This window comes from Papilio xuthus, unplaced genomic scaffold, assembly GCF_000836235.2.
Source record: "Papilio xuthus unplaced genomic scaffold, Pxut_1.1 DF827777.1, whole genome shotgun sequence".
Classification (NCBI taxonomy): Eukaryota; Metazoa; Arthropoda; class Insecta; order Lepidoptera; family Papilionidae; genus Papilio; species Papilio xuthus.
Genome location: NW_013530872.1, coordinates 883,720 through 898,434, shown reverse-complemented (window position 1 = coordinate 898,434; position 14,715 = coordinate 883,720). Strand labels below are relative to the sequence as shown.

Here is a 14,715-nt window from a genome sequence, read left to right as displayed (position 1 = left end):
GTGTTTTATACTTGTTTGTTTTGTATGAATGTTGTACACCTGTTATTGGATAAATTATCAATTTTATTGTGTTTTATATTGTATTACTTTGGTCAATGTTGCATAATTTATCTGTGGTGTGTACTTGCCTAATAAATAAATAAATAAATAAATAAAATCGGTTCAATATTTTAGGAGCACTCAATGGATGGACATACTTTATCTTCATTTTGTAATTCTGTAAGGTATAATCTTAGTTCTTACTAATATAATAAATGCGAATGTTTGGATGGATGGATGGACGACAGCAAGTAACATAACTAACAAATCAAAGAATATAAAAACATACAAATGAATTGAATAATCCTTTTATGAAGTCAGTTAAAAAGAAAAATTGTTAACGACCATACAATATTTACCGTATCCCTTTTAACCACGAGTTTAATCTCACCTAAAAATAAATTTAATTTATTCAAGAGATGGTACCGCTTGACTCAAAGATAAAGGAGATCAAAGGACCAAATCGTATTTGTACACAAAGGCTGTATTGTTCGTGTCACGAAGAGATACAAGGAAATGGGGTCGTTTTATTTCTATAATATTAAATGAAACAATAAACTGTACTTAGAATTAAACTTGAAGATGATAGAATGAAGAATATCATCATCAGCTAACTATATATCCCCAGCGAGGGGCTCGGAGCCTACCCTGACAATAATAATAAGAAGAATGAAGAATATAATTGCCCAAAATTTTTATATAACAAAGAATTATTTTTACCGAGAAAATTTACGCCCATATACACACAGTCGCAAATGCGAATCAGAACTAAAGCGAAGGAAAATTGTACTAATATTATAATCCGAAAGTTTAGATGGATGACTGTATGGATGTTTGTTAGAAGGTATCTCCGGAACATCTGCATATATCCTGTTGAAATTTGGCATAGATGTAGAACATAGTCGGGAAGAACAAATAGGCATAGGCATCAACACGAAGGGAATCGTGGGCGACAGTTAATTTTATATGAAACTGTTTAGTTTGTTCCGACCAGACAGATTCACTACACGATCGAATTTAATGACGTTAATTGTGCTTCGCTATTGAATGCGTATACATAAATATAATTACCATTAAAACACAGAGAAAATAACTATTTTCGCTACAGATACATCGCTTTTACCTGTGTACTACAGACGTTATCGAATGTACGCTATATTTCATCAGGGCTTTAATGGTATGACACTGGCATGCCATCTAAAGACATCGTTGAAATTCTGTAGAGTAAAATATTGCCGGCATGAATCATGACAAAAATGAAAGGTATTTAAAGACGGGCCGTGGTTCTTAATAAAGCTTAAGTTTATTATGGTCATAGCATCTACCGACTAGCGAATAATTCTTTAAAAGTATATACATCTAATAAGAAATTTAGTTCACTAAATAAGCGATATCGGAGGAACCTTTGTGTTAGCACATAGTATCTTTATTTGTTTTACTAGTTTTGCAATGGCAAATCAAAAAGCAAGTAGCAAACAACGATATATAATTTTTTTTATTATATATTATAATTTTAACAAAACTCCATTTTAATCATCATGAACCTGCCCTTATCCCTATGGAGGGTCGGCACAGTATGTACTGCTGAATACATTTTTATCAGCCGTCATATCAGAATTAATTCCCTTCCTACGCAAATCCACTTAAACGAAATCCATCTCTACTTTCTTTGGTCTTCCTCCACCTTTGAAGCCATTCACATCATCCCTCCGCAAAACTCCATCTTAATATTGACATAAATTAAAAGATTTGCGTGCAAAATGTACATAAACTTTTCAAAAATCTTGTCTAACAAAATATCCATACTGGAACAAAATGATGTAATTTTTCTCTTTACGCCGTGCTCATATTTCTTACGGGGATTTTCTAGCTTACGCATCAGTAATGCCAGAACTCCATGTCAGCGAGATCGTAATTTATTCCCGACCCGAACTTTTTGCCAATAGCTGACAAATGAGCCCATCAAAATAAAACAAGAGAACTTTATAAATGGTTTAGATTTTATTAAGTAATTTCGCCTCTCACAGTTAAAATCTTACTAATGTTATAAATGGATGTTTAGATAGATGGATAGATGTTTGTTAGAAGGTATGTCAAGAACGGCTCAACGGATTTCGATGAAATTTGTCACAGATTTAGAACATAGCCTGGAAGATAACAAAGGCTACTAATTAAGTTTTTTTTTTAAACGCGAGCGACAGTAATTCATGAAGTGTTTTAATTTATCTTCATTTTATCATTTTTAGGTCAGACATTTTTTTTTCATTTAATTTAAAGATTTTCTGAGATGCCTCTAATGATAAAACTTTGTTGTAATTAAGACTCGAGATAATGAATGGAAAGAGCCGTTGCTCAGTACCGTTTTGTCGCTTTCTTTCTTTTCATCTTTCAAAGGTCGGATATATCTTTCAGCCAGTTATATTTTAAAATTTAACTAAAAGAAAATATTTTTTAAATTCAGATTAAGAACACCAGAGTATCAATATATTTTAAGGGCTGTATGAGAACTAGCAGTAAGACATATTTTTGTCCCCCTTATTTCAATTGTGCAAAAAGAGATAGTAATAAGTTTCAATATAAGTAAACTAATAATACTGGCAACTGCTGCCCCTGTCTCTGATTAAAAAAAAGTTGTGGAACTGTCCCACTGAGATAAAAAAGTGGTTCAATTTGTGTAATAGCAAAAATGGCTCCTCATCGAGACATTAACAATAGGAGTTGATTAAAGCCGTTATACCGCTATCTAAATAATTGTATGGAAGCCATAGCAAAACTAATTAACCTATCTGAGTCAACGTCTTACAATTGAGAGCCTGCTTACGACATGTTAATTCCAGAACCTTTACAACCCCATTGATTACCTACGAGATCAAAAACCTTAATTGTAAGGTCCTTTCAAATAAATATTAAATTTCAAATACAAGATATAGCGTTAGTGGCTTAGTGGTTATTGGCTAAGATTTGAGTTCGTTTCATGACAAAAAATATTAATCTTACTTCCCACTTCTTACTAATATTATAAATAGGTATGTTAGGGTAGATGTTTGTTAGGAAGTATCTCCAAATGTCTTAACGGATCTCGATGAAAATTGGCACAAATATAGGACAAAGTCTGAAAAAATACATAGGTTACTTTTTTTTAAACCCGCGCAGACGGAGTCGCGGCTGACAGATATTATAGTTAGAATAAATTCAAGCTTAGTGGTGGACCCATAGTACCTATATAAGTTTACTACAAAAATAAGTATTTACTTTTTGGTGTAAATTTCAGTACAAGTATGATTTTTTTTAGATTTTCACGCTGAAACGTTTCAAAAGCTCTTCAGTTTTTGCCGAGATACAAAGCGACTAAAATTAAGGTTCTTTTTTTAGCTTTAAGCCGCTGGCAGTGAGTTACAAAAGGAAATCTCATTTTACGGTCAGTCTTAAACTGATATCAGCTTACCTCTCGGCTTTGTCAGTTTTTTTTATTTGAATTTCATTCCATTTCACATATTTGAACAACGGTAGGTACTGTTGGTTCCTGTAATCGTCCCTTGGTATATTCCCATACTTAATCCGCGACATTTAATGGTCCATTAAATATCTCTGAGTTCGACAGTACTCATGTGCGTAAATATTACTTCATTGAACTATATTTGAATATTTAACAAGGCAAAATGTTTCTCTCTGAACTACATCAACAGAAACTGATACATATTTAATTAAGTTACAGAGTCAAAGCTTAATTTACATGATGGACGGTAAATATTATGTATTCCAATTGTTTAACGAACTGAAATATAGTATTTACTATTTCACAATACAATGTATATGTCCCTGATATTATTGTTTTTGGTATAATCTTACTAATATTATAAATGAAATGTTTGGATGAATGTTTGTTTGTAGTTATCTCTAGAACGGCTGAACGAATTTCGATTAAATTTGGCATATATACAGAACATAATTTGGAAGAACACATAGGCTAATAACTATGTTTTTTTTTTTAATACCGCGCAAACGGAGTCGCAGGCGTAAGCATGTAATATACATATTTGTCAAAATAATAGATTGAAATCTACGTTTAAAATGAAACCATAGCATTTTATGTAAGACATTAGTAAATTGCAGTCAGAATTATGTAAAAAAATACTTGAAAAAAGATATTCAACTAATAAAAATCGCACATTCTGCCGTAGGTGTCACCATCAAATTCTGAACTTTGAGGATTTGTAATCTAACTAGAACAATAAAATTACTTATAGCCTCGATTTTAATATTGGATGTTTATTACACAAATATGGATATTAATTATGTTGGAAATAAAAAAGGATGGTATAAATATATTTAATTTCTAAATAAATTACATTAAATAAACATAAGTTTTCTTCTTTCAATTAAACTAATTAACTAAAAACAGTACATATAACAAGAGAACAATTTCACTCTTTTAGGGTTCAATTTCTTCACTTACTTCTGCTAACTCTCTTTCCGCTTCCATATAAACGATCTCCTTGTTAGAAGGACTCGAAGTGCGATTATCTTCTTCATCAATTCTCGCTTTGTGCATCTTAATATAATCGTCAAAAGGATTCAAAGCTTGTCTCCTTTCTTTACCCTCAGATATAGTTGCTTCCCAAGAAAAGGGTACCTTAAAAGGATTCTCATGCACTAACTTTAAAGAAGCAGCCTTTAAATATTGATATTCGTCGAGATAGTCTTTTTGTAAATATGTCTTATCCACAGAGAGTAAAGTTCTTTTTTGTTTAACTTCTTTCTTAATAGCTTCAGGAAAAAGAATAGCAACGGTATCATTAAATATATTTTTCTGATTTTTCATAATTTCAAGCATTCTTCTTTCTTTTTCTAACCTCTGTGCTTCTAATTCTCTTAGTGGTTTCTCTTGTTCAATTAATTCTGCTCGATTAATTCTTTTTTTAATCGCGATAGTCTTCTCTATTAAAGATTGTATTATCATTTGCCACCTTTCTTCTGGGCCGATTACTTTTAGTTTTTGACGACGTTGAGCTTCAGCTTCTTCTTCCAGTCTTTTTTCTTCTTCTTCCTTAAGTCTACGTTTTTCTTCTTCCTTTTCAGCTAAAAGTGCACCTTCTTTACGCTTTATTTCTAATAAAATTTGTGGATTGCTATTTATCAATTCCTTTTGCCAAGCGACGAAAGACTGCATAACTTTGACTTCCCTTTTAATCATAGTTTCCATTCGAGTCTTGTATGATTGGCTCTCAAGCATAAAAATTGGAGGATCAAGAAACGTTCTAAATGAACCATTTAAATCACTGACGCCGATTATATTTTTTGTCAAACGCAAAGAATGTAAGCTTACGCCAGTTAGCATTGTACCGGATAAAGTCTGAACTGTAATAGGCTTATCACTTCTTAACAATATGTCCCATGTTTCTAAATCACCATCAGATGTTCCAATAAATATTACACTTGGTTTATATAAAGACCAAACACCATCTGTCAAACGAGAAGGTCGTTTTTTCCAAAATAATGGTCTCCCGACCAAATCATTGGACCATATAGCAAAAATCTTTCCACCTACAGTTAGTGTTAGATTAGGCAGCATGGGGTTAATTTGTACACTCGTTATTACACCATCATGAATAAAACAACTGTATGTTATTTCACAGTATTCAGAATTAACAACTTCACCCGTATTAAATTCATGACCTTCCCACAAAACTCTCGCTAATTCTCCATGTTGCGAGCCGCAGTATATTATTTTTGATATATCGGTTTCGTTTTGTGGTACAATTTCAGGGTCGAAATATTTTCTTCCATCACCTAAATATTTTGGTACATAAATGTATTTAATCAATGGTGGTTTGATACCAAATCTTTGTATCGGCATAGCTTGAGGCTGTCCAACTTTTCCTAATATGATTTTAAAACATGGTTGTATATTACGATCTAAAACTTTATAAGGTGAAACGTCAACTAATAAACCTGAAGGTCTCTTCGGTACTCTTTTAGACTTTTTAATTTTTTTCGTTTCTAATGTAGTGACATTATCTACGGAAAGATTCCAAATTAAAATATTTCCATCTTCGGATCCAGTAAACAGCATTAAAGATTTTCTGTCTTCAGGGGCCATTACAACTTTACCAGTTGGCGTTACTTCGAAGTTAGGAGACAGCCAATTTATCGCAGTAATAGGACCATAATGACTTGTCAGTATATTACTTAAAGCTGTTGCCTCTACGATTGCATTATCCTGAACATTTTTCATCCAGTCCATATGAGCATTCATAGCAATACGATATTTTTCCCTGGTTTCGCTCAATACAGGAATCGTTTCTACATTTAACAATTTATTAGTCAGATCCCACAATACAATTTGTCCGTTAATGCAGCCACCAACTAGTATATTCTCATTAAATGGGCAAAATGAAAGCACTTTAACTTCCCGTGGCGATTGTAAATATAATTTTGGCCGCAGACTATCAATATGACTCCATATCATTACAGGATTCAAACCGTATATAGCCCTCTGAATGGGATCAGATCTTGAGGTTAAAGTTTTCATAATAGTCGGATTTCCATCAGAATAACTAATGGCTACAATACCTGTCCACATTGGATGAAAAACAGCTGATGAAATATATTTATCTTTAGCTCGCACATCTGTAAAACAAACATATTCTTCAAATGACATTGAATTATAAACGTCAACTGTCTTTTCAGTTACTAAACGTGGGTAATCATTACAGTACATATCCATTACTGTGTTTAATTCAAGTATAGATTCCATTTCTTGTTCCCTTGCTGACATAAATTTGTCAAGAGATTTTATATAAGAAACACGCCTCATCCTTTTCATAGCTGCATTATATGTAGCTAACTCAGCTTCATTGGACGGTTGTGTTGCCGCGTCTGCTTCTTCATCGCTACTTTCTTCGGAGTCGTCTTTCCTCAATGTATCTCCACCGCCATCGGTATCATCTCCACGTCCAATTGTATCAATCATTGTTTGCGTCCAAACATTTTGAGGATATCTTAAGTAAGTTTGAGCCTCTCTATCTATCTTTGGTGATGCTGCTTGGCTACCACAATCAACTCTTCGACAAAATACATTGTTATATTTCTGTCTATACGGTGTTAGTTCCGTATAACCATCTCTTACTGAATTAGTGTCCCGCACTTTAAATCGACTCGGTTGATATTTCATGAGATATTGTGATTTTACTTCTATTTCATAGAGTGGTCTAGTATTTACAGGAACTAATTCGATAATCTCCGCTTCACTTCCAAATCCTTTCCAAGGTTTTGGTTTCTTCTGTATCGCTTTTTCTAATTTCTTTTCTTGTCGTCTTATAAATTTTTCAGACTGTTGCTTACAGTGATCCCTTGCCTCTGGTGTACAACAAACGTAAAATTCATCGACATCTTTTGATTCATCTGCGATGTATCCCATTAATACCTCATCATCTTTATACGATTCTAATTCCTTCTTAAGTGGGAAAAATTCAGAAAGTTCACCGCCTAAATTAATGGATTCCATAATTTTATCTTTACTTACTGATTTCCAAGGGTATTGGGCATTTACATGCATACCGACAACCATTTCAATTTGAAACTGAGTCTCTTCTCCCAGTATTACATGATACACTCCTTCCACATCGTATTTAGGGATAAAGCGTTTTCTTCTCGGCAGTGGTTGTGGTTGAGCCATTTTAATATCATTTGATGTAACTGCAATCAAATATAACAATTCTTATAGATTTATTTAAATACTGATATGTCACTTTAACAGTTTTGACATAATGTTTTCAATTTTTTATGAAACATGAAATAATGGTGAAAAGGTTTCATATTGTTAGAGAAAACTTTAGAGAATTTTATACAGAAAAAATATATTATTAGACATCTTTGTATTTTATATAATAATAAAAACTTAATAATAAATGAAGTATGATATAAGACAGGTATAAATAAATTGGGTATAAATAATTGAGCAAATGACTTGCAATCTGCAGGTCCTGGGTTCGAATCCCGCCATGTACCAATAGCAATGTACCAAGTAGCGAGCTGATGATGATAACGAAAAAAAATTTACCATATTCCGGAGCCTCATCTGCCATGTCCTCTTCATTAGAGGTAGAGCCGGAGGAAAAATCATCTTTTCTTTCAACATTTTCCATACGTTCACTTTCATTATCACTGCTATAAATACTCATCATATAAAATTTAAGATATCTCTTAAGACTAATTTACAGTTCCAGTTTAAAACTAAACTTAACACGTACTAAATGTAGGACTTAAGCAATAGAAGAAATAATAAGTCAAGAAAATAATACTGTTGAAAATAATCGTTCATTGTTCCACTAGATATCCGCATGCGCGTATTTTCTTCCTTCAACCAATAGAATTGTTGCTACGAAGACTTCGAGCAAACAAAATTATTTAATAGACAAACCACATCATAGAGAAGAGCTATGAGGCAGACATAGTCAAATGTTAGAGGTCAATGAACCCTTGCATGCAGTGAATCAACTTGGAACGTCAATACAATGCGGTACGAGTGAATAGAATATCATTTTTACCATCTTTTTTCCAACAAAGTGCAATTTTTTTTCATTATAGTTTCCTGTATAAGTAAATTCAAGTAACATACAATTTAGAGAGTTAATAAAGATAAGTTAATAAGAAATAAAAAACTAACAATTACCCAGTGAAAATTCGCATACAATTTGTATGAAAATAGCTGAAAGTCGCCATAATTATGAAGATTTTATTAAAATTCTTTGTTATTCTTAATTTTTTTAGCTCTAATATTAGGTGTATAATCTTGAATGAAAGTCTAGAATCTTACTAATATATGTCTCTGGGTTACAGGTCTAGGTTATGTTATGAGACCTTTACACATTAAACATACGGTTTCTAATTCAAATAAAGAACTTTTAATAAATTAAAGATAAAATCCGACGTTTAGGACAACTACACAATTAATTACTAGGTAAATGAAGATATAGTGAGAGCAATAAAGTAGAAGATAGACCTTATTAGGTCAGTGGCAATTAGCTAATTGATACTAACTCGAGCTGTTAATGGGAACAAATGGTATTTAAACTGACCTTAGATTACGTTTCAGCTATTTCTAGATTATTAAAATAAAAGCTTTTACTTCTTAACTCAGAGACGTTAATTGATAACTAAGTAAGTCGTTTAGTGTCGTCTCGTATTAATTCTACACTAAGGGAGACAAAATTCTTAGTTTGGATGAATTGGAACACAAACGGAGATTCAAAGATAGAGTCCAATTTCATGGTCATAGCTTTCGATTCTAATCGATTACCTTTGATATGTGTTCAAATTCCTATAGAAAGTTGTTTTGTTATATACTGTTTAAATATAGAAGTATTTTCATCATTAATACAAACGTGATTGTATATTTTTAGGTAACACTACATATTACAAGGATGGGAAGTGGAAGTGGACTTTCCGGATGAGAGGATGCATGGAAAGGGAAATATTTTCTTCCTGTGCATCCTCTCCTCCGTCGATTAAAGGTAGGCAACACATATGCAATTGCGTATGTCTATGGACAACGGTCACTTCGCTATTTCAGCGATTTAAGGTGACCGCTCGCTCGTTTGCCACCTTATAATATAAAAAAAAAATTATTTTATTTTCCAAATTTTTCCCTTAATCCTACCGCTCTCGTTTCCTTCCTCTACAATATTAGTTCCTACTAGTTCTTAGTCTTTACTACTTTTGGATATAAGAGATATTTATTTTTCTTTGGATAGATTAAAGAATTTAGTTTTAAATATTACTATGAAAAACTGTAGACGAATTGCGATCTCTACTGTGTTTGACAGTGGTAGAGCCCGCTTTAACATCTTCGCACGAATTGGCCCGGCTCGCCCGGTGAAATACCACGACCACGCAGAAGACAGGCGTAAAGTGGAAGCAATTCCGCGTTTCGTCTGATGAGTGTACGTCCCGGAGGCCTAATTTAGTCCTCTTTCCCTTTCCATCCTTTTTCTTATAAGGAAAGGATGGCAAGTGAAAGTGGACTTTCCGGATGAGAGGATGCATGGCAGGGGAAAATATTTTCTTTTTGTATATCCTCTCCTCAGTCGATTAAAGGTAGGCAACGCATATGCAATTGTGTATGTCTATGGGCAACGGTCACTTAGCTATTTCAGCGATTTCAGGTGGCCGCTCGCTCGTTTGCCAATTTATGATATAAAAAAAAGGAGAATAACGGAGACGATAATACGTTTTTATACAAGTATTTTGACAATGGGAACCAACATTTAATTAAATTTACTAGCTAAATATACACCATAGTATCTTCTCTAAACATATGTCTATCACAAATTAGTTTGTCAAATAAACATTAAATGTATTCGCATGATTTTGTAGAAACCGCGTCTGTTCGCTCAACTGAGTTTATTTAGGCAGTAGACATGTTTATTCCAAAATATTTTACAAATGGAAAATAAACATTTTACTTTAATGAGTAAATCGAAAATGAATATTGCGTAACTACGTAAAAATAGACGGTTTTATAAATCGATTTCAGTTAGACATTATTTGTATAATTTTGAAACCTTTGAGTTCGATACACGATATATATATTTAAAAGAAAGTCATGTTAGTTACACTATTTATGACTCAAGAACTGCTTTACCGATATGCCTGAAAATTGGTAAGAAGGTAGCTTAGAGGAGACGGACATAGGATACTATTTATTCATTTTTTTTTAACTTACTAATTTTATAAATGCGAATGTTTAGATTGATGGGTGGATGGATGATTGATGGTAGATGGATGGGTGGGCTACACTAATTAAGTTTTTTTTTTATATATTCACGCGGACGGAGTCGCGGGCGACAGCTAGTTACTTATATTTGAAATATATTTTATATGAACATATTTTTCTCTATTAAAGAATAAAATTAATTTACGTTTATTAACAAAACCGACGGACTTAACAAAGGTGAGAACGTTTATTTTAATTATAAACGGCGTTTGACTTCACTTAAAGCAATATAATCAAAATTAATATGTAAAAAAATCGTTTACGGTTTTTAACGTACCATAAACGCTTTTTTATTTTAGCGACTTTTGTTGTTATAAATATCTGTACTATTAATAAACTTCTTACGAATATAAGACAAAATAATACAAATAAATTCCACCTTGATACCTTCACGCGTTTTTGAGAAAAAGTGTCTTGATAGACAGACGAACGGACAAAGAAATCCTATAAGGTTTCCGTTTTTTTTTCTATGAGGTGCAGAACCTTAAAAAAGGATATTTTCAAGGCCATTAGGACCATACCGTGGACTCCGTCTGCAAGGTTCATCAATGGTTGGGCTAAAACAGACAGAAAACATTTTCTAATAGAACTTGGTGTCAATTTAATTGTACTGTAGCCTAAGACTGAACCTATTTTATTCAAAGGAATGTATTTTTACAAAAGAAAGTTCATAAATTCTCTACGGTTGAAGTTTTCCAGCGAACTCAAAGTTTGCAACTTTAAGAATGTATTTCAAGAAGTTATTTAGCTGAGTTACGTAATGCATTGCACACATTCTTAGATCGACTTTCGACTCGAATAATTCTTAACAATACTTTGGCCGTTACTTCACTTGATGTACTGACTAACATGCATATCGTTCTAGAAGTTTGCATTATGGGACTAATCTTGCTAATCTTATATATAAAATTCTCGTGTCACAATTTTCGTTCCCATACTCCTCCGAAACGGCTTGACCGATACTCGTGAAATTTTGTGAGCATATTGAGTAGGTCTGAGAATCGGCAAACATCTATTTTTAATCTCGAGCGGACGGAGTCGCGGACGACAGCTAGTATTATATAATAATCTTGATAATGTTTGGATGGGTGAATGGTTGTTAGAAGGTATCTCCAGAACTGCATAGATTGAAGTAAAATTTGGCATGTATGTAGAACATAGTCTGGAAGAACACATTGGCTACTAATTATTTTTTTTAATTCCGTGCGTAGTCGTGGGCGACAGCTAGTAATCAAACATCCATCAAATTAAAATAAATGTACGATTACTTTCTCAAAATAAATTGGTTCTATACAGAAACCTTCTAAATGTGGTCCATAAAAGACTTGCCATTATTATTGTAGGCTTATGTCAGTATACCGACAACCTTAAGCCTCACAAATACAAAAGCTCTTCCGTAAATCCTTCGCATGATACCCAAAATAAGCTCTCATTCTTTTCACATTTTTACAAAAGCTTTGTATCATCATACAATGTTATGTATTTTATAAAATAAACAAAGGTACATGTACTGTCCTATGTACTACTGTACGGTACTATTATGTACATTTTGTATTCTTTTCTAGTATAGTTTTTAAAAGTAAATTCTTTGTTATTTTTACTGCTTAATATAGTAATTAAAACCAAATTTTAAATGACATTGTCGTCGTCAGTATACCCCGCGGTAGAGCTCGGAGCTTACCCAAAGTTTGGGGTACTAGACTAGACCAAAATCAAAGACACTGGCTCAGAAGTTTTTTTTACTTAATTTATCTGTAGGTCATCATCATCATTAGCACACTAGGGAACTCAGTTAGGGGTTATTTGTAGGTACCTACTACATATTAATAAAAAGAATTGATAAGTCAATAACCACGGTCTCGTGTAGATTAATATCCTTAACTTCGTTTGACTGTAACATTTTTTAAAACAAAATATCATTTTAATTTTAATATAATTCAGTAGAGGGCGGGACTCTAGTTAGTATCTAAGCACAAATGGGCTCTCAAAACGCAATATATTTCCATTAAAGTCTCATATATCAAGATCCATTAGCGGATTGCTTCGTTCAGGGACGGATTGATGTAATTTAGTCACTAGAATAGAGCACTTACTCGTAAATTCATTTGTAACATGCTGTGATTTTTGAAATGCTTCTTTGGGTGCGGTTGAGAAAAATACAGTAAAATACAATTATATTTTCGTAATCCAATTGTGTAGCAAATGAAATTAATTTAATCGGCTTACTCCTGTTCTAAGAGGGCTAAACTACCAAAATAAGTAAGTAAGGGTGGAAGGGTAAACATAATATGTATTCCATTTTGTATTAGGTTTATTACCATTGTTGAGTTGATCACATTGAAAAAAAAACATTTTCACCATCATCAGCTCACTATACATCCCCACCGAGGGTCTCGGAGCCTTGGGTAGGTAGGGGTGATTAGGTCATAGTCAACCACGCTGGCCGTGTGCGGGTTGGTTGACTTCACACTTATCTTTGAATTTTTTCTCAGATATGTGCAGGTTTCATCACGTTTTCCTTTACCGTGAGAACGTCGGATAAATGTACATATGTAAATCGAAATCGAAAAACACATTGGTACATGGCGGGATTCGAACCCAGGACCTGCAGATTGCAAATCAAGTGCTTAACCCCTGAGCCATCGACTCTCAAAAAACATCTTAAAGAAGTAAACATAAATTAATTCAGTTACAGTTATTATTTTAAAACATTTATGTTTAAAAAATCAGTTTACTTTTATAATAAAATTATCACTCTATCAAGAAGCTTGAACTTGTTTGAATTAGTATTCAGACGAGGTTTGAAGGGCAAAAGCGATACAAGACGCTTAAAGTATCCACTTGACAAAGTTCACGCTCGTTGCAAGGACAAGTGTCAGCTGTCATCTTCGCGCGATTGTTACTCTTATTTCCACTGTCGAAAAGTAGTTCTTCACAATATTCTCGTACTACATAATATTTTCGTCCCTTTCATTCCCTTTGTGACAATAGAGATAGTTATGTTTCTGTGTGTTTCGGACGTGAAAACCCACGCTTAATAACTCTCATGTACTAAGTAAAACTCGTTGTTATTTCACCTAAGTATAACTCTATTACAAATGTCATAAGTTACTTTATTCTTAGAAGATTAGGCTTGAATATAATAATAGTAAGGCTATATTCTATTGAACATTTACAGACAAATAACATATTGCACTATTACTAATTATATGTAGGAAATATTTTATTTAGCATTCGCTAGAGCAACAAATGTATTCCACAAAATGCCTTTCCATTCCAGATTACCCATTATCATATTTTTTGCCTTTTTATCTTCTCATTTTAAACCGTTTTATTAAATAAAAATATATCTTAATTTAAAGAGATATATAAAACAGGAAATAAGTGATAAAACGACTTTATAATTTCTCCTTAAGCAAGAACACAAAGTAAGTCAAGTGGCTACTTTCAAACAACTTTTGCCGCTTTTGTCTCTGTCAGCTTCTCATTATAATGTTAACAAGCCCAGTGAAATACTAAGCTAAACAAAGTTTTTAAAAATAACATTTATAATTATTTTTCCCCAAAAAAAATAAATCTTCTGTGTTAATAATATTATAAATGCGAATATTTAGATGGTTGGATGGATGTTTGAAGGTATCTCCAGAAAGGCTGAATGGATCTCAGTGAAATTTCTTATATATATAGAGCATAGTCTGGAAGAACACATAGGCTACTTATAAAGTTCTATTTTAATTCCACGCGGACGGAGTCGCGGTCGACAACTATAGATTAATAAATAGTGTTACACGAATGTTTTCTACTAGTGTATGTAAATATATTTTTGTTTTGTTCAAAAGTACTGTATTGAATCCAATAAAATGAAATCACCAAAACAAACTCTATCAAGTAATTACAAT

At 32.8% G+C, this 14,715-nt stretch overlaps 1 protein-coding gene across 1 annotated transcript; it reads right to left on the bottom strand.

The window, feature by feature from the left end:
- Positions 1-4,377: 4,377 nt before the first annotated feature.
- Positions 4,378-7,776, bottom strand: mmm (missing minor mitochondria). Its single transcript, XM_013309801.1, has one exon. It carries the CDS (start codon positions 7,715-7,717, stop codon positions 4,472-4,474), a length of 3,246 nt encoding a protein of 1,081 aa, XP_013165255.1. The 5' UTR covers positions 7,718-7,776; the 3' UTR covers positions 4,378-4,471.
- Between the last annotated feature and the right edge of the window lie 6,939 nt (positions 7,777-14,715).

What these genes read in the sequence shown, in the direction of transcription:
- mmm (XM_013309801.1), bottom strand. Translation starts at nt 7,717, where the DNA reads ATGGCTCAACCACAACCACTGCCGAGAAGAAAACGCTTTATCCCTAAA.